Here is a 20,790-nt window from a genome sequence, read left to right as displayed (position 1 = left end):
TCAGAAAGGAAGACATGAATTGATGTGCTAGAACGTCTGAGACAAAGCAAAATCACTCATCGTCTGAAGAACCGAAGAATGATCGTCTGAAGCAGAAAGTGACAAGTAAATAGGAACAAAAGAATGATCAAAATAGTTACAGTTATATAGGGACAAAGTACTTAATAAGCACTCATTGGGTGTATCGATGTTTATGGATTGAAAAAACAAACTTCAAATTTGAGGTCCATGGCTAGCACAAGTTAGGATCTGTCTATACAAATTATTATTTTTTGTTTTGTTTCAGAAATTGTGATACGTAATACGGTAATAGCTGGACAGTAGGGTGCTAAACTGCGCTAATTCTGTTAGGTTCACCTCATGTCTCTATTGAATTTCCATTTGGCTACCGTTATGTGTACTGGAAAGTGCAAACACGTACGACCTCAACCATGTCGTTATTTTCACATATCATGATTTGTGCACCAAGTTAACAAATTGGCTTCTACTACCAGAATACATACTCTCCCACTAAAGAAGCTTACGCTCACCTTGTCATCTCTGTGGCCTCTGATTCTAGCATTTAAGCAATAGCTTCTACATCAACTGCACCGGTACACATAAGTTAATGCTTCCAAGATTTTTGTTTCTTTTTTCTGCTTGAAAGAAAATTAAATGTTCGGTCAGTATCACAAATGATTTCCAATGATTGGGATTTAGTAATCCTATACATTCTTTTCCCTGTAATACAGCAGACATGATTCAAAGTCTCCATAAAGGCAGAAGACCCAATTTCAAATTCTCAATTTTACCCTTTTTTAGCTACAATATTTTATCTGCACTTAGCTTGTAAGACCACACATCTTCCGAAAGAGGAACGCTTAGAACTCACTATTTTCACTAGAGAACTGAATTGCCCTTTTTTATATAAAGGAACAGTTTTGAAGAATACCTTGAAGAGCGTTGTCAGCATTCTGTAAAAACTTAGGTTCTGAAGATTACAAACGAATTCACACTCACAGGTGCACCAATTTGATGCTTGTGTTAACAAAATTCACACTCACAGGTGCTCAACCATTTTCTCATATTCGATTTGTAAATTCAACTAAATATCTGTTTGAATATATGAAGTTCACAGCACCTGGAGAAAAGAATGCCACAACATAGTTCACCTCCAGGCTCCATTAGTAGCAGTTTCACTTATCAACCGTGAGATTATTGAATATGAACCTACCAGTCTGATAAAAACTCCTTGAGGCAGCGACTAAACTTCAAAATCCTACAAGAAGAAAAGTTGTCTCGATCACAAAATATATGATAAAACAGATTGCATCGTACAAAAAGACAAGTTTCTGTAAAAGTATTGATAATATATACTTACTTCAACATCTGATCTCATGTGATCATAATATAAATGAGCTATATGATGGAGCTTCAGAGTTGTAAGAGTTGATCTCCTTCCCTCTTATTCACATGTGATGTGAATCAACCCCCGAGAGCAATGGTCAATCCAAAGTTGTGCTTTATAGAGTCAACTCAGTATTGACATCATTCTCTTGAAGTGCTGGCAAGTTCAAGTCTGTTTTTCTCTTTTTATAGGGACTGGTGAATCGGATATCTTCCATGTTACTTTGCTCTTTCAATACATGGATTCCAATTTCCACATCTGAGCTAATTTGCTCATCGTTGACAAACCTAACCTCTGCATGGTGCCACTCATTTCCAATTTCCTCTTCCCCTTCCTCCACTTCCCCTTCTTCCTCCTCTTCCCCTTCCTTCGGCAGCATATTAAAAAGGTGTGTACAACCCCCCAATGGTCTTAATCCATAGAAATCAAGATCTATAAAAACCTTGCCATTGTCAATGAAATAGAAACATTTTTTAGGAAGATACATCTTTTGCGGAAGTGGATAAGCAAGACAGAGTTCTAAGCTGCCCAAAAAGGTGAGTGGAAAGGCAAAACCGAATAGTAAGTTGTGAGGGAAGTTGTTACGAAACCAGAAATAAAGTGAAGGAGACGGGCCCCTGCTTTGTAGCTCGAACCACTCTGGAATCCTTCCGGTTTCTGGGCTTGGCAAAATAAAGTCAGTGTTTCCAGCCTCATGAATTTCCTGTTAGTTCAGGGTATAACCAATAAAATGTAATTATTTGTCAAATCAAAATACATTCAAAACAAAACAAGTAAAAGCCTAACCTGCTTCAGCAACATGCTTCTACATGAGAAACTCAAGGATTCACATCCTATTGCAGATAAGCGTTTTAAGCTTGGTGGAATCCCCTCAATTTCTTGAAGTTGCTTGCAACCATCCAAGACAAGCTTCCATAAAAAGTGGCATTGTTTGATGCATTCAGGAAGAATTGTGAACTGACTCTCGCTTAGGTCTAATACTAACAGGTGAGGAAACCATGGGAGAACTACTGCCAAAAGTTGATCTGACAGGACGCACTCTCTGAGTTGAAGATATTCTACATTTGAATATAGCAGCATTGAGCTCACTTTTTCTTCACCATTTTCCTGTGTTTCCAAAATCCCCTCTAGCGGCTCGAGGATTAATAGCTCAGCCACTTGTGGGATCATGACTAAGCTCCTTGGTGGCAGCAAGCCAGTCACTTCTAATGTTCCAAGTCGACTAAGATTTTGAAATGATGATGGAAATTCCCTAATGTTAGTGTCATGTAAATTTAGTTTTGTTACATTTTCCATCTTTTCTAATATTTCTGGAAAACTCACAAGACTTGAACAACCTGAAAGCTTGAGCTTTTCAAGAGAGGGCAACTTGAGGGGTGGAACACTCTTAAGCTGTTTGCATCCAAAAGCATTGAGGATTTTTAGTTTGTCCGAAGACAAAACTGAATGGCCCATTGTAATTAAATTTGTACAATATGCAAAGGATAGCTTTTCTAAATTTGGGAGACTAGACATGTCAGGCATTTGTGTTAAATATTCACATTGCTCGAGTTTTAAAACTTTCATAGTCACGAACTTCTGTTGAAAAAGAAAAGAAAGAAAGAAAAACAGAGAATATATTGGGAAACTTTCATAATCAATGAATAATATGATGTATTATACAAAAGATCAAGGATTTGAAATCATTAACATACTTGCCTTTGATGAACTTAGCAAGTCCAATGACATAAAGTTACTCTCCGGTAATTTGCATACGGAAAGTTTCTTTGGATGAAAATCACATGGGAAATGTTGTAAAGGATATTTCCACCACTCTAGTACTCTTAAACTATTTGGAAGATACTTGGGACCTTTAGAAAAATGACATTTCCTAATAATAAGTGTTTTGAGTGTTTTCATCTTCTTGAAAGCCTCTCCATCCCAATCCACTTCTTCAAATGACCGGTAATCAAGATGCATCATTTGGATTTTGCTTGTTCCCTTTTTAACATAAAAGAAAATTACAAGTCAATCACAATAAATTCATATAGGTTACGACATCAACACAAAGACTTACAGGCATTCAAATTTTATAAAGGGAAAAAATCGTAACAAGAACATTACTCCCTCTTTCACATATTACAAGTCACTTTTTCTTAGTTTTTCCCCCCAAAATATAAGTCACTTTACAATATCTGATTACCTATGAAGCATTAATTATTATGTTCCCTGTTTACCCTTATATTTAATACTCAGTATACAAAGAACTTTTTTGTTTCCCAAAATTTTGGTTGATTTTTAAGGTCATTATCATTGAGATAACGGAACATTAATATGGAGAGAAAATTTTAAATTAGAATAATTTGGGAAAGTTATTAAAAAGAACTACAAATTAATTGCTACTAACTAATTTTAGCTATTTTTCTTACAAGTAACTTATAATATGGGATGGATGGAGTAGCAGCTTACTAGCTTTGAATAATAAAAAAGCTCAATCAAGATGAAAGATTAAAAAAAAAATCATAAATATTTGTCTTACCGTATTTTCTCCCAAAACTTCAAATATATCTTTATGAGACCATAACCTACTGCGTTTTCCAAACACTTTTGGTGATTCTTGTCGGACAATTTCTTTACCCATATCCTCAATCAAGTCATGTAGTGTTACTTGACCCGAATGAGTAATCTTTATGAGAGATTTATCAACCAAAACTCCAATTTGATATTTTATGCACTGGTCATGATGAGCATTGAGTATGTTTTCAACCTCTTTAAATTGATATCCTTTGAAGCAACAAGCAATGTCTAAGAAAATACTCTGTTGTTCTTCTTCCAGAGCATCAAAGCTCACTTTAAGTATCTTTTGGATCTTTTTATCTGGAATCCTTTCATATTGTTCTAATGCAGATTTCCATTCTTGTATACTTTTTCTATATAAGTTAGAACCTATTACTTCCAAAGCCAATGGAAGGGAAGAAGCATAGGCTACTGCTTGATTTAAAACATTCTCATAACATGGATCATCTTCATCTGTTTTAAAAGCATTCCAACTAAGCAGATCAAGAGCTTCTTTTGTACTTAACCCATATACCTCATATTTTCTCTCAACCCTATAACTTGATAGCAAATGTTTGTCCCGAGTTGTTATGATAACTCTACTGCCGGAACCAAACCAGCTAGGCTCCCCAACTAGTGAACACAATTGTTCAAGATTGTCAACATCATCAAGAATCAAAAGAACCTTCTTTTTCTTTAGCCTTTGCTTTATTACTGAAATTCCTTCAGTGACACCTCCTAACTTAATGTTCAACCCAACTACTTCAGAAAGAAGATACTCTTGAAGATGTTCTAAGCCATGCTTGTTCGAATTTTCTCTCACATTATGAAGAAAACAGAAACATTCAAATTGGTCAGCTATTAAATTATAGACTGCTCGTGCAAGTGTCGTTTTGCCCACTCCACCAATTCCATAAAACCCTACCATTTGGACCCCATCAGATCCAACATCCAGAAGTGACATTACTGCTAGCACTCGAGACTCTAGTCCCACAGGGTAATCCGCAACATGTAAAGGAATGCGACTAAGCCTGTCTGAGATCTCTTTAAGAATCTTACCAATAAACTCATGTTCATATTCATTCCTGACCAATCAAATGAGGTAGAGCAAAGTCATTCTAAATGCATCATATGATCTGCTTCTGTATACTTATGACAATTAATATAATGAATTATTTAACTTGTTCAAGGTTTTTTCCTATTTAAGTTTTCACATGAAATGACTACAATTTAAAAATTGAAGAAACAAAATATAAGAAGGAAAAACAATGATGAAGTGGGGTACCCGGATTTGAAATGAGAGCCTGACAAATTAGCTGCTTGGTTAAGAGCTGTCTTCCATTTCTGCAACCTCTCCATGTTATCCTTCAACTTTTCCTTGTTATTCTGAAACCACTTCTCATGCTTGGCCAATGCTTCAGCATAAGTCCCTCTTTGATGTCTCACATGAGAAGGATCAACATCATAGAAAACCGGTAAAACTAACCGACCTTTTTCCTTCACACACTGAATGATGGTGACAAGTTCATCCAAGCAAAATGAAGAAGAAGCATAGTCCATAGAGAAGATAGGGATGGCGATCCTGGACTCTTCAATGGCCTTGGTAAGTGTTGGTGTGATTTCATCCCCTCTCTTCAGCTCCTCATCATCAAAGAAGGTGTGAATTCCCTTATCAGATAGAGCTTTGTAGAGATTTCCAGTAAAGCCGTGGCGAGTGTCAGGACCCCTGAAGTTGAGAAACACGTCATAAGTGAATGAAGAGGAAAAGGAGGAGGATGATGATAGCATAGCCATGAGAAATAAGTGTGTAATATGAATAGTGTGTGTGTGAGTCTCGAAAATCAAACAAAGTATATAAAGAAAAGCACGAAACTGATTGACTTTAAACTGATATGGTTAGGCTCTTTCTAATTTGTGATATAAAAAGAAAATGAATAATGTTATGGTGAACGCGTTGCAGGAACCCAAGATTAACACACATTTTCCTGTGTCTTATCTTTATCATTGAAATTTGACATTGATATATAATAAATTTGCTGATTTATTGACAAACCTGCCTTTGTAGAAATTTACAGGAAATTTCATCGTAGTTCTCTCCACACGCTTTGTCATATAATTGTTATTTAACATGCATGCATTATTTTACGATCGATTTCATCAGATAACAATAAATTATTATAAGTCATGAGGACAAAGCAAGCAAATGTACATGAGATTTATAAAAGACAAAGGGGTATAGAAGTGTCAAAAATATCTAAGAAGGCGATGCTTGGAATTACAGAGCTACAAGTTTGAGTCAAAAAGTTGTCTCACAAGACTAGTCACTTAAAATAGAATAATGATTTCTCCTCCTACAAATCCTCCAATGCTAAATGAAAAGGTAATGTATTAGGTAGCTTGGAAATGTGAAAAACAATTACTCCTTTTTTCACTTAGTATATAGGAGGATTTGTAGGAATATATAGCATTACTCCTTAAAATATGAACAGAGAAAATATCTATGCTGGTCACTTTGTTTATCAATTTTTCTTAATGATTGGACCCCATGCTTGTTTTTATGGTTGAAGTGATCCAACTTAGAATGAATGCTGCCATTACAATTGTCAAACAAACAAAAATTTAATCAAGTAAAAGTCAAAAAAGGCATACCACCAGGCCCACCACCACTTGCTCATTGAATCACCAAAAGAAAAATTAGCAATATAAGAACATAGACTTTGGCTTTGTTATTCTTGCATTATTTTATTATTTTGCTGAGATCAAAATTTCACCCTTACAACTTGACTTAAAAGGGAACCAGGGTTATCTACCTTGCACAATGTTCTGACATTTAGTACTGGACCTCTATCAATCTTATCTGCAGGAGACAACAAGATTACATCAACACAAAAAGAAGAAATGCAAGAACAACAACCCCACTAGTACTATGATCCTTTTCTCCCATTTTCTATTGATCATAGATTCCTTTTAAATAAAATAGCCATTTTTTCTTTGCATCCCTTGTCTCCCTTCTGACTTTCAGAATCTATATACAAATCATTTAAATTTTGCCTTGAAACTTTTACATCTTGAACATACTTGCTATTAAATCCTCAACTGTTTAATCGATGTGCAAACTTTTTAGGATAGTTTACAATACACACAAAATTGTAACAGTCTTACTTGGGATAAAACAAACAAATATAGCTAAATGGTTTAATAGATAATAAATTTCCCTCCAAATTTTGACAAGTTCTTGGCTTGAAAAACTATCAAATTTTCAGTATATGATGAGACAGCAACCAATCTGATGTTTATGCTTATTAGTATATCATGCTAAATCAATGATGTAGTGATACCCTATTGTCATAGAAACTGGAATGTTATAACATTGACTTGAAAGACAACTCATTGAGAGACATTGACTTGAGTAGGTCATAAAAAAGAATGCAAATATGTTTATATGCCCGAACTCATAGTGACTAAACCCCCTAGAGAAGCACTAAACTTATACCAACTATACAAAGTTTAACTTTCAATTGGGTAGAATTATAAGCATCTCATAGAATTCTAAGCATCTCATATAGGTAGAATTCAGTTTTGCTCATTCCCTTTGCTGTAATTGATTAAATACTAAGACTGTTGGGAATACTGATGAACACTGTAGAACTCTGATCTGAAACTAGATTGAATTTGAATGAAAATAGAGACTCAGATTCTCAATGAGAACCAGAGCTCAAGGTACAGAAATGGTGGAATGAACCCTAGTTCTTCCTCTGGTTGTTCGAGAGACCAGTCTCTCCACAATTACCTACTAACTGAATAACTACTCGTTAACTACCCCCTTCCCTTTATTTATACTATCTCCCAGATGCTAACAGAATGCATCTCTAACAGAAATTGCCAGCTGGCCACTAACAGAAACAACTAACTTGCCAGCTGGATACTAACTAACTATAACAAACACATTAAGCTGTGGCTTTCCCCTTGTTCTTTCTCTCATACACCTTCTTGATTGGAGGCCTATACTCATCAAATACACAGACCTTTCAAAGTTTGTAGCAGTTAACACTAAAGTGGAAGTGCATCTTGTTTTAACTTTTAAGTCATGGTTACGTAAGAAAAGATTCCAGCAGTTCCTCAACATAACCTGTTATAAAAAAAATAAGTATGAATTAAACCTAAGGTCAAACCTATCTATACTGTTAAGTATACTATTCCTCCAGTGAACTATTGAAGCACTACAAAGGAAATCAGGAAGAGCATAATTATACAGACTACTCTGACTCTTTGTATTTTATTTTGGTAAAATTGTTTACCATAAATTTCATTGAAATTTAACCAAAAAAATTTATAACCCTACTTAGTACATGACTCAAATAATCTGTCAGCTCCTTCCACCCATAGGGTTAGCACCTCTTCAAGCAAGGAGTGATATCTAAGAACACATCTTCTCCGCAAGGAATTCCAACACCTCCCATTGGAATGGATGGTCAGATCCGAATCGTTCCTCAGCTTGAATCCGCAAGTCTTGGAATGAAATTTTCTTCAAGTTTGACAGGGGATCACAAACCACTTCACTTTCTCTCCAACATAAACGACAAAATAGCCCTTTGGAACGTCCAAAGATTTTGAGTGTGCTTGGTTTACAGCGTATGATGCCTTTCTGATACTTGATAAACAAAAACCCATTGCTGTATGTGTTAAGAAGAGACTGGTCTAAAAAAGATTTGTATATAACACACTAGCTTTAGAATTTCAAATGCCTCAGAACATAAATGATTTGTGCTTGCTCCAAATTAAAATGCTTGTAGCAATGAATATATATAGATGAAAGGATATGTAATAAACCTTCGGCTACCATGGATGAGTGAAAGGGGACGATGAGATAGGAATCCTTTCATAGGATTTATGGGACCAGTGAGTCAAAGGAAAATAAAAGGTCACATGCTGTTGTCTTATAGAGGATTTTCTCAAGGAGCACTACCACATGTCATAGTATATAATGCAAGTCCCACTTTCTTGAACAAAAGCCAACATATTAATGAACTTGAAATGTACAGACGCATGATCACAAACATCATGAATGGGTCTATGATCTATATGTAACCATTGGCTTATATTTTGTCAGGGAAATATCACCTACTAACAGTTCATCAGCATTAAGTTGTATTATCAAAATGAAGAAAACATATCTAAAGCATGTTCACGAAAATATGGAGCATGTTGTCGTTTGGTTAGATGAACATGGCCATTGTTTGAGAAGTTGGAGTACACTCTAAGACAGTACCACCTGATACCTCATTAATAGGCCCTCCTTTATTCAACACTTATATCTCTTAGACTCTGGGTTTCCAAAGAACCAAGAAAACTATAAATGCACATCTCCTGCCTTCACAAACAACACAAGTAATGCATCCTCGAGTATTTACAAAATCTGCTGAACTTTGAGATCTGTAGCTTTCTTTTCTTCTCTCACACAAGAACAAAAAATGGGTTTCCGTTTATATGCTATTCGACAGGCATCACTGAACACTAGAGAAGAAGCATCAAAATCTATTGAAGTGATGAAGGGCTATCTTGCAGTGTATGTTGGAGAGAAACCAGTGTTGTTAAATAGCGGTTATAGCGCCGCTATGCCGCTATAACGTAGCGGAAATTCGCCGTGCCGCGATCGCGACGCCGCGACGTAGCGGCAAACGCGATAAACGCAATAGCGCCGCAAAACTGAATAGCGCCGCGACGGGCAAAGCGAAAATAGCGGTGGAAGAGAAGATCACGTGTGATTTTAGGACTTTTTTTCAAAAAGGCACCGCTTGGGAGGTGGGAATCAGCCACCGACTGAATTAATGGAAGAAAAGTTTTATAACTTCAAATCTTCACTCTATAAAAGCCTCAAAACCTTTCGAGTTTTCCCTTCTCTCTTCCTCCTTCTACATCAAGCTTCTGACCCTCATCTCCGGCAACCCCAATAGCTTTTCTGATGACTTTTCCGGCGAGTTTCTGGCTCCCATCTCTTCACTCTGCCATGCTCTGTTTTTTTGTTTTTTTATTTATTTCTTTCTTTTTCTTTTACGTACTCTTCCGTTTTTTGTTTTTAGCCTCTGTTTACTTTTTTCATACCCTGTTTTCTTTACTTTTCTTTTTCCCTTCCTTCTTTCTGCACATTTTCAGACTCTCTTTTTCTTTTTTTTTCACACTCTGTTTTCTGTTTTTTTCCGTCCTGTTTTGTTTCTAATATCTGTTCTTCCTTTTTCTCCTCTCCCATCATGATCTGTTCTGTTTTTCTTCTTCCATTGTGAATGTGAACCTATGTTTCTAATATTTGTTCTTTCTTCACATCATCTTTTGTTTATTTTTGCCATTACATACAATGTTTTTTTATTTTCTGTTTTTTTTCCCCTGTTTTGTTTCTAAAATTTGTTCTATCATGATCATTTTATGCATTTCATTAGATGTCTTAATTTTATTTATTTTTTGCAACTGTTTTTTACTAGCACAAACAGCACAACAAGCTGTTTTTCTATAATTTTTTTTACTTATTTTAACCGCTATGCGGATACCGCTATTTTCCCGCGACGCTATCCGCTAAATGAAATAGCGGATTTTGGCCTCGCCGCGATATTCCGCGATCGCGATTTGACAACACTGAGAGAAACAGAAGCAGTGTGTAATCCCTATATGCTTCTTGAACCATCCTTTATTTCAAGACTCGCTAAATCAAGCTGAGGAAGAGTTTGGATATGATCATCCCATCGGTGGGCTTATAATTCCTTGCAGTGAAGATGTCTTCCGACGTGTAATTTCTTGCTTGAATGGGAACTAAATCTTACACTTTCGCTGGCTGACATAGATTAGGAGACATTTCTTACATTAGGCATCTTCTTAACTTGTAAGGATTACCCCTATTGACAGGAGATAGAAAAAACTTACTATCTGAATTACACATGGAGAGTTTGTACTCTTTTTGTAGGTGTAACGACAAGGAACTCAGCTACCAAGTCTTTCTGTGTATCAATTACAATTTTAACTTCTATAAGCAACTAGGACCTTATGAAGTAGCAAAGCTGGAGGGAGGGAGGGAGAAAATCAGACTTAAAGTTAATATTAATTGCACAGTAGAAATGAATATGTGAATCACAGCCAACGTAGAGCTAAGATTATTATCAAACATTAGTTCATTTGTGGCGGGATTTAGGGACTTTCAAATCTTATGCACATACTTGTAAAATTAAAATTAATAGCTCAAATTCCAATCATACATAAGATGCCACCCCAGCCAACTTTCAAGGCAGTTAACAATGGACTTAAAAATGCCCAAATTCATAGTGAATAATCACCCTGCGGAAGCACTTTACTTAGTATAAGATCTAAGTATGTAGCATTTAAAACCATAACCAATTAGAGACTTCTAAGATAGTCATCACCACCATTTTGGGAAGAGATCTTCAGCTACTATAACACCAAAGATATAACCTTGCTCATCTGGAATGCAAATCTAAATCAGATTCCACTTATCAAATCTACAGTTATTTTCTGCTAGAATGCTCTAACAAATTTGGTCCCAATTATGTTACTTTTCTGGCATAGATATTCAGTTTTCAATTCAGATCAGAGCTCATACCACGCCTATCAAGCACCCTTCCATTATAAAGTTTGGCATTAAAAATGATGAATGGTACATTTAACTAAACAAAAATTTAAAGAAACAAATAATATACGAACTTGTACAGTTTCACGTAGCATAAACAATTGAAAGCATGATGATATTTATTTCGTATATTTTGTTTTAGTTTCAATTGTTTGTGCTACGTGCAACTGGCCTAAAGAATTAAGCTAGGTAGGAAGAGTTAGAATTCTTAGTAGTCCTAATGTGCATTTTATGGTGAAAACAAGTATATTTATCCATCCACTGAATTACATCTGCACTAATCATAACACGTGGAGAAAAGAATACCATAAGACAGTTCACCTTCATAAATAGCAGTATCACCGGTCAACTGTGAGATTATTCAATCTGAAACAACCAGACTTTGATCAATCTCCTGGAGGCAGTGACTAAACTTCAGAATCCTCTCCATGGGTGACTTCATGTCAATGTGACTCCTCCAGATTGGTTCACCATTCACGGCATTTTCCCTCAACATGCAATGGAACCTAATGATCGGTTAAATGTCAAAATAGAGACGATGAGAGTGTTGGGGGAGACAGGGGAGCCCATGGGCCGAGGAGCAAGACACCAAGAGATCTTGGACACCACATCTTAACCCAAAACCTTAAGGCATTAGGTTTATGGGTCACATCTCTTATAAAGCATTCTCCTCACCCAAACTTAACCAATGTGGGACTCCAACTCCGCACTTGAATTCTCAACAATTGATTGTTGGAAATTTTCAAGTGTGACTAAGTCTCACATTGGAAGCTAATGATAAGTTTGAGTGGTTTATAAGTGTGAGGACCCATACACCCATTGCCTTAAGGTTTTGGGTGAAAGATGTGGTGTCTGGTCCACTTATGGTTTGCTCAAAGCCCAATGTGGAGTTTTATCCCCCAATTTAAACCATCTCCTTTGTTTGGCCCTTTCTTTGGCCCAACAGAGAGATAGCTAAATTTCATGTTATGTCAACTTCGATGAAATTCTAAAATGCTTCACAAAAGGACAAACTTAAACTAATTTATAATAAGAATCCAACAAACTAATATTCCAGTTTAAGTGGAGTATTTTAAGAACTGCGTGTAATTGGTATTCTAACTAGTCCCAATATGAGCATAAATGCATAATTCAAGATGTCAGGTAAAAATCATTGTCAAAAAGTGCACAGCCTAGGCATATATCTGCGAATCATGGATATGTAACAGATTTAATTGGTACCAGAAGTGGAGGCAGCCACCGCCGACCACAATGGCAAGATCCAGCTCTCAGTTTTCCTCTTTGATGCTGTAAGGAATGAGAAAGAATTAGATTTTGTCCTAAACTGAAGTGATTAAAATTTAATCATTACATGATATTAAATAGTCTCTATGACTCTATGAAAAATAAATTAACCTGAAATTATATAATGAAACCGATTAGTTTGTGTGAAATGATTGATAGTATGTATATTAGTAATCTTTGCAGGCATACCTAATAATTGTATGGTGTTGCTTTAGAGTTTATCACATTCCCTTTTGTCCCTTGAAACTCTTGAAGCTGGTGGCAATCATTTACGTGAAGCCCAAATAGGAACAATTGAATTGTGAAATGGCAAAGCAAGTGTTGTTTTACCTATTCCTCCAATTTCATGGATATCTACCACGGAATAGGAGGAATAGGTAAAACAACACTAGCTGTATCATCAGTCCCAACAACATCAAAAAGTGAAACTACTTCCTGCACTTGGGATTCCAGAACAACTAGGTAATCATTCGATCTGCAATTTCTCTCTCGATCTGCAATTTTTCTTCATCGTTCTTTGATCTCCGTCCTGCAACAACAACAATCGACGACAGAGAGAAAGAGAACTCTGTTTTTCATTACTCTGTCATGGTGGGGGGTTTGGGGGGTTTGGATCTATTGGAGGTGAAGAAGGTTTGTGGTTGGGAGGGGGAGGGGATAGGATGGTGGGGGAGAAGGAGTGGTTCGGGGAGAGGCAGTAGGGAAGAGGTTGGGATTGGGGGAGAAGATTTTGCACATGGCTTTATATTTTCCAATTGGAGATAACTAAATTAGGGATGACAACGAGTCGAGTCGGGTCAGGTGCTTGTTAGGGTACCTTGAGTCAATTCAAGGCGTGTACCCAAAATAAGTTAAATTAGTAGTAAAAATTAATATATCCGTTAAAAAATTAATTTTATTATATTATAGTAATGTAATATTCAATTGTTAGAGTCTTAGAGATGTGAAATTTGTTTTGTTGAGTTTTTTAACCTTTGTTCTTCCCTCAAATATGGACATTTGACGCGCATCGCCACCACCATCGTTCGTCTTCACTACTCGTCTATTTTTCATTAAAAAATAAATTTTATGGAATGAAATTAATTGAAAAGTAAAATAAAATTTGAAAATGTAAGTTTATGTTGAACAACATAGTAATAATTCATTAAATAACATAATGTGGGTATCACACCCAAAAACAATTATGGGTACCACAGAATTTACCTTTGCTTATTCCAAACCCAAACTCAAACTCTCATTTAAACTCAAACTCGTTGTAGACCTCAAATTCACGTCTTAACCTAACTTGATATATAGGTTTTTTTGCAAAACAAAATGCAACTTGTATTATTTTGTTGTGAAAAATCCTTTTATATATTTTTTGCAAAAAAATATGATATCTTAATGTTCAAATATGATCAAATTGTTAACAAATTAAGTTGTTAACAATAATATGTAAGAATAGTTTTGCAATTTTATATATAATGTTCGAGTTCGGATGCGGGTTTCATTAATACCAAACTCAAATCCAAACTCAATCATATCGGGTTTTACCCATAAAATCGAGTTCGGGTTCGGGCGGGCCCCACGGTTTCGGGCTCCATTGTCATCCCTAAACTAAATCCAATGTAAAAATATAAAAATTCATGGTAAATCCATGTGTAATTCTGCTAAGATTAGATGGAAAAACATTTGGTACGAACGAAGAACAAAATGTATTAAATTTGTAATATTAAAAACAAACAAAAAATTGAGGGATGAAAACATAAATAAAATATTTTGTAGGGATAAAAAGTTATTTAAGCCTAATTCAAAACTAAAAATTGTTATTTTTAAAATAAAAATTGAAGTATTAAAATGTCTAAAAACTGTTTTCCGATGGATTGAAAAAAAAAATATGTCCTTGTTCAAAACAATATATATATGTTAAAAACTACTCTCTATTCCTTATTTTATTTTTGTAACAATTTTATTCCTTATTAATTGTTCAGAAAGAGAAGAAACACGCATATAAAAAATGTAATTAATTTTTTTAATTTTCAATAAATTATAACTTTTTTTCTCATTTTACCTTTTAAAATGTATTTTATCTCTCTTCATTTATTGTTCTCACAATGACGTTACTTGAAAAAATTTCAATTATTGCTCTCTTGATATTTTTTTTTGTACATCGGAAAATTAACAAGACAAGAGAGAAAAAACTAACGCCGCACTAGCCTATCCTTCAAGAGAAGATGCTCTATCTCCGGAGGAAGGGCAGCCAGCTCACAAAAATCCACAGAGGACCTAAACCCCCCATGCGCGCAAGGTGATCAGCTGAACTGTTAGCCTCTCTGCTGACCAAACTACATCTCCAGGGTCGAGTTAGAAGCTCATGAATATCCCCAAGAATGTTTGCATGGTCATGATACCGTCAGCGACCCTCAATTATTGCTATCTTGATATTCTAAGCGAACATATATAAAAGTAAATAATAATAATTATTATTATTTAACTGTATTTTTAAAAATATTTTGTTTTAAAGTAGATAGATACGAATGTAACAAAAAAAAATGGATAGAAGCGGATATTTATATCATTTTATAAATGGCCAAGACTATTTATACCCGCCCTATTTACTATTTACACCATCCCCTTATTTTTTAATCCCAAAAATACTCCCAACATAGAAAACATACAAAGAAGTAAAAAAAAAAAATTCTCCCAACCTCACCTTCTTCTTCCTCTTCCACTCTCACCTTCCTCATCCCTATTTTATCTTCTAAATCACATCACACACCTTAGAGGTATTTGAAGCTCCAAATCAGTGTAGAAGATAAGTGGGTGAGATCAAGAGAAGAATAGAAGCTCAAAATATGTGTGATTTTGGAATTTTTACTGTTTTTCGCGTAAATCTGGGTAGAATATATGAGTTCTGGTTCGATCAGCCATTTAAACTGCGGACGGTTTATTGCTACCGCAACTTAAATGGCGGTAACGTCCGCTAACTTAGTTGTGGCAACGTCCGCAATCTAAGTAGCGGTAGCGTCCGCTATCTTAGTTGCGGTAACGTCCGCAATCTAAGTAGCGATAGCTTCCGCTATCTAAGTAGCAGAGGTTTTCCTCTTCCCTCTTCGTTCTTCTTCCTTTGCTTGTTCTTCTTCCTCCTTCGTTCTTCCCTTTCTTTGCCTGAGAACGTGACTGAGAGAGGGAGATGGTGGAGGAAATGGGGCTGTTTGAACGAGAGAGGGAGAACGGCTGTGAATGAGAGATGGAGATGGTTGGGGGAGTAGGTTTTTTTCTTTTATTGAATCAGTTTTTTTTAAAATTAGGGGTATAATTGTATTTTTGCTGAAAAGGGGTGCTATGGATAGTAAAGGGGAAGGTACAATACGTTTGGATAAACAGCTTAATTAAGCGCTTATGGTCATAAGCGCTTATGACATAAGCGCTTATTCATAAGCTATTTTTAAAAATTTATTGAAATAAATTAAAAATAAGCTGTGTATAAGCATAAGCTGTTTTTCATAAGCTATCCTGAGTAGCTTATGAAAATAAGCTGAAAATAGCTTATGGCAGACCATAAGCTGTTTGCATAAGCTCTCCCAAACACTGGCATAAGAGCTTATGCTGTCAGATAAACTCAAATAAGCTCTTCCAAACTGGGCCATAGTCTTGACCTTTATAAATACACATTTTTCTTTCCACCCACTTTTTCTTTCACTTTCTTTCAAACCAAATAATCTAAAAAATCATTTAGTACTAATATTTCTCTCATTTTCCTTTCTTTTCCTCTATTTTTTCTTTTCCAACCAAACAAAGCCTATGTAGAAGGGGGGTACTGTGCCACGGGATCCGAAGACGAAGACTCTTTTCACAGTGTTGTTGTTGGAGTAAAGAGAGAGAGAGCATCGTGTGAGGTTGGTTGAGAAGAGAGTGATTGATTGCTCTTTGCTCCTTCCTTCCATGTCCATGGTTCGCCCTTCAGTTCACCCAGTGGAAGCTCCACCTCTCACCGACCATGCAACTCCCATTCACACCATGAAGGACATCCAAGGCATGCCCGGAACCCTCGGCGGTTTGCTCCTCCGCTTCCTTCAATTCTCCTTCGCCCTTGTTTCCCTCTCTGTCATGGCCACCACCTCTGATTTCCCTTCAGTCACCGCCTTCCGGTAATTCCTCTATCTCAATGCCCCATAATTTGCTCTTTTTTTCTTCCTTGATTTGCTTTCGACTTGGTTCAAATTTGCAACTTTTGAAATGGGTTTTCATGTTTTGCGCGGTTTGTGATGTGCTGAGTCCAATTCATGCTGTTTTAGTCTTGATTAATTGATATCTCATGGGAAGGAGAAGTGAAGAGAATTTTTGTTTAGGAATCTGGATTTAAATGACTGCTTCCATTTCTTTTCTGATGAAATAAATGTATACATGGACATTTTCATCTCATGAATGTCATGTATTGTTCTTGGTTTTGCGGTCATGCCTAGTTGGTACAGCGCCGGGCTTGTTTTACGGGTTGAATAATAAGTAGACTGTGATGGAACAAATAAGGCAGAAACCTGGAGTAGCACCTATTGAGAGGAAGATCACATAAACTCACCTAAGGTGGTTTGGTCAGCAGGAGAAGACCACCAAGGCTCCAATGAGAGAAAAAGGGTGCTATAAAGTTCCTGCCGTGATGGGTTCATGGTAATGCTGCCTACAACACTCAACAATGGATCCAACATTTTCTTGGATCCCACCATGGCAAGAGCTTTATAACAGTGCTGTCCTTTTTTTCTTCCTGGAGCCTTGGTTGATCATCTCCTTGCATGACCGAATGGAAGTGATAATCCAATTAAAAGAGGTCAGAAAACTGATGAAAAGTTTATTAGAAACCATTAAACGAACTTAATCTGAATGAACATTATGAAATTTTGTTTTTTGGTGGAGCTTAATGGCATATTTGGTACCTTGCAGCTGACCATCACTGGTTGTATAAATTGTTTTACATGGAAAGCCTATTGGTTGGAAACTCTGCATTTTTTTAAAAGGTTTAGGTAAAATCGTCGAATAAATATAAAGGTAAGGATTTTGTTTTTTCTTTAGTATTCACATGGGCTAAAATCTTACAAAATTTATACCATCTGAATATCCAATTGGTGAGCTGTTCAAGGCTTTGCCTCTACAGTCTATTGGGAGGTAACAATTTTAACTATGAAGCACAAATCTGTGTCTTAAATCTAAGGCGATGAGTGATTAGTAAAAGACCGGGAAAGCATTAGCAAGACACCATCCTCTGAATTGAAGTCAGGTTCCAAATTGAAGAGCAACTCCACTTAAACATTTGTTTATAGACTGATTGTTTGAATATGTGAATGCGATCATTAGGATTTGATGATGGTGCCATTGTTATAGTCTTCTTTAAATACTTGTTTATATCTCTTTTGTAATGTTTGCAAAGGTGATCACTAGGAGTTCTGATGATGGTGCCATTTGCATACACTTCATTTTCAACAATGCATAACAATCTTTGTTATATTTGCTGTACCAGCTACCTGGTTGCTGCTGTCAGCCTGCAAAGCTTGTGGAGCCTCTCTTTGGCAATTGCTGATATATATGCCATTTTAGTGAGACGGGGCTTCCGGAATCCGAGAATTGTCAGCTTATTCTCTGTTGGTGATGGGGTAGGAAAATGCTGGTGAACTTTGTTTGACTAGCGTAATCAATCTTGAACTTTGAATTTATTAGTTATCCAAGATAGAAGAAACCATTGTAGTAGTACTTTGTTGTGAAAAAAACTTGTGTGGAATAATAATTTGACGAAATATAAATGAAAACTTGAACCTGACCATCAGATTAATATGATTTGAGAAATGCTTAAACATTGTACTACATAGGCAAGCTATAAGTTAGCTATGGAGCTGATTGTTCAATTATTGATGTGGAAGTCAATATTTTCAACAAGCTTATTATTGGGATTATCATTTTTCCTTTCTAAACAATTTTGTATAATGTACTGACATGTGCTAAAATAACACAGGCACACTATATGTTATTTTCTTGAAACACAGTTTTCTCTGAAACTGAGTTTTTTTCTTCCTTGAATTCTATTGCAGATCACTTCAACACTTACATTTTCTGCAGCCTGTGCTTCTGCTGGTATCACAGTCCTTATTGGCAATGATCTGAATGAGTGTGCACAAAACCATTGCAGCAGGTTTGAGACAGCGACAGCCATGGCATTTATGAGTTGGTTTGCTGCTTCGCCCTCGTTTATTTTGAATTTCTGGACTTTGGCCTCCAAGTAAAAGCAGCAAGGAAGGGTCATATAGCTGAAGGTGTGGCATAAACTGAGAACAGATGACCCAGATTTTTCCAAAATGCAAATAATATTCATGTGCTTTTCTTTCTGGTCCTTTGTAATATTGTCAATCTTCAATTTATGGCACGAGCTTGACAACTTTAGTTGAGTTATTTGTACCCTTCCATGTAAATTATGTCTACATGGCTCAATATGTATGAAGTTAGGAAGAGTGGACAATTGTTACACAGCTGTAATTCTAGTATAGTTAGTTCAATTACATGTAGATCCCTTTGTCTTTACTCTTTAATACGGGTGGTATTGTGGGTCTGACCCGCCAACCTACTTTTTTTCACTTCTAATCATTTGGTGTAGACTCTGTTTTTCACCTCTGCTAGGGCAAAACTTACTCAGCGCCCCCCCCCCCCCCCCCCCCCTCTTTGGGGATCTCCTCCCCCATTGGGGGGTTTCTCCTCCTCTAGGGAGGTTTTTTCTGCTTGGTAGAAGGCTTTCTTCTCACATTAGGTGGGTTTTCTTCCACAGTAGGTGGATTTCTACCCAAATAAGTGGTTTGCTTCTCTTATTTTTGTCTAGTTTTTCTCCCCTGTACTTGGCCTCCACCATCCTCCACCTGCCGCCACCCTTGGCTCTACCTTGGCCAACTCTACCACCGTCGTCTACCACCGAGTGCCCAACCGTTGATCTAGTGCTCGGTTGTCTTTTCCAAAGGAAACCAAAGCTTTGTTGAAGCCTCTGCATCTCTAGAAACACGATCCGCAACCAAGATGCCTCGCCGCAACCCAAGCCTGTGGCCACCTTCTCTTCTTCTCTTACTGGTGGCTTATAGGTTGTAAGGGGTGGCCTTGATGGATCTATTTTGCAGCATATGTTCTAGATCCGGTGCTTCACCATAGGGGTGTCCACCGGTCGGTTTCGGACGGGTTCGGGCCAAAAAAGCTCAAACCGACCAAAACCGACCACCATGGATACTGGACCGTCACCGTCCGATTAGCCAATCGGTTTTCTCGGGTTCCGGGTTGGGCGGATTGCGGGTTACTCGGGCGGGTTCATCCGGTTACCCATTCAGATCTTAAAAAAATTTGGCAAAAAAGAAGAGAATATGAGAGGGGGAACCAGATGCAGAGAATACATGAAGAGCTTTCCATTCCTTTCCTCATGCGAAAGAGATTGTACACTTCATCACATCAGAATCGATGGTTTTCTGGAGCAAAATGAAGATGAACAAGCTCTTTCGTATGAGAGAAGGATGGAGGATGAAGCGATGAAGTGGTGGAGGTGGCGGCTGGTTGAGAATCAGAGAGTGGGAGAGGTGGTGGAGCGGCTAGGGTTTCTGAGAAACCGAGAGTGAGAGAGGTGGTGGAGGTGGCAGCTGAGAACCAGAGTGAGAGAGGTGGCGGCGGCATGGAGTGGCTAGGGTTTCTGAGACGAGAATCAGAGAGTGAGAGGCGGTGGAGTGGCGGTGGAGTGGCGGCGCCTGCTAGGGTTTGAAGAGAGAGTGAGAGTTTGAAGGTGAAGGTTCTGGAGAAGGGGGAGAAACGGCTGAGGCTGAGGAATGATTTTTAGGTTTTTTTTTGTTAATGAGAGTATTTATATGAGATGGTGAGGGCTTTTTTTGTTTTTTTTCCTGAAAGGTGGCTTTGGGTTGGGCCTTATCTGAGGTTCTTAGCCTCTTTTTTTTTTATCCTAGTGGGT

The 20,790-nt window shown here is 37.0% G+C and overlaps 2 protein-coding genes across 4 annotated transcripts; one reads left to right on the top strand and one right to left on the bottom strand.

The window, feature by feature from the left end:
- Positions 1-931: 931 nt before the first annotated feature.
- LOC130738078 (TMV resistance protein N-like) lies at positions 932-13,546 on the bottom strand. Of its 3 annotated transcripts, XM_057589976.1 has the most exons (9): positions 13,026-13,546; positions 12,774-12,839; positions 11,874-12,058; positions 5,208-5,648; positions 3,906-5,007; positions 3,086-3,367; positions 2,174-2,965; positions 1,361-2,090; positions 932-1,258 (listed from the first exon to the last, which is right to left on the bottom strand). In XM_057589976.1, exons 4-8 carry the CDS (start codon positions 5,480-5,482, stop codon positions 1,503-1,505), a joined length of 3,039 nt encoding a protein of 1,012 aa, XP_057445959.1. In that variant the 5' UTR covers positions 5,483-5,648; positions 11,874-12,058; positions 12,774-12,839; positions 13,026-13,546; the 3' UTR covers positions 932-1,258; positions 1,361-1,502. The 3 variants fall into 3 exon arrangements, with proteins under 3 accessions (XP_057445959.1, XP_057445960.1, XP_057445958.1); XM_057589977.1 differs by lacking the exons at positions 11,874-12,058; positions 12,774-12,839; positions 13,026-13,546 and adding an exon at positions 5,796-5,992; XM_057589975.1 differs by lacking the exons at positions 11,874-12,058; positions 12,774-12,839; positions 13,026-13,546 and having other exon boundaries at positions 5,208-5,785.
- Positions 13,547-16,612: 3,066 nt separating this feature from the next.
- Positions 16,613-19,363, top strand: LOC130738077 (CASP-like protein 5A1). Its single transcript, XM_057589974.1, has 3 exons — positions 16,613-16,966; positions 18,328-18,460; positions 18,893-19,363. The coding sequence occupies exons 1-3, from the start codon at positions 16,761-16,763 to the stop codon at positions 19,082-19,084; spliced, it is 531 nt and encodes a 176-aa protein (XP_057445957.1). The 5' UTR covers positions 16,613-16,760; the 3' UTR covers positions 19,085-19,363.
- The last annotated feature ends 1,427 nt before the right edge of the window (positions 19,364-20,790 follow it).

This window comes from Lotus japonicus, chromosome 2 (assembly GCF_012489685.1).
Source record: "Lotus japonicus ecotype B-129 chromosome 2, LjGifu_v1.2".
Classification (NCBI taxonomy): domain Eukaryota; kingdom Viridiplantae; phylum Streptophyta; class Magnoliopsida; order Fabales; family Fabaceae; genus Lotus; species Lotus japonicus.
Note: the sequence above shows the minus strand (reverse complement) of the source record. Positions and strands in the feature narration are given on the sequence as shown.

Bases quoted from the DNA above. Each gene is read 5' to 3' on its own strand.
- LOC130738078 (XM_057589975.1), bottom strand. From the start codon at position 5,716: ATGGCTATGCTATCATCATCCTCCTCCTTTTCCTCTTCATTCACTTAT. The intron at 5,008-5,207 runs GTACCCCACTTC...TTGATTGGTCAG, and splicing joins GGCTCTCATTTCAAATCCGG to GAATGAATATGAACATGAGT. The intron at 2,091-2,173 runs GTTAGGCTTTTA...CTGAACTAACAG, and splicing joins GAAGCATGTTGCTGAAGCAG to GAAATTCATGAGGCTGGAAA.
- LOC130738077 (XM_057589974.1), top strand. From the start codon at position 16,761: ATGTCCATGGTTCGCCCTTCAGTTCACCCAGTGGAAGCTCCACCTCTC. The intron at 16,967-18,327 runs GTAATTCCTCTA...TTGCTGTACCAG, and splicing joins CCTTCAGTCACCGCCTTCCG to CTACCTGGTTGCTGCTGTCA. The intron at 18,461-18,892 runs GTAGGAAAATGC...ATTCTATTGCAG, and splicing joins TATTCTCTGTTGGTGATGGG to ATCACTTCAACACTTACATT.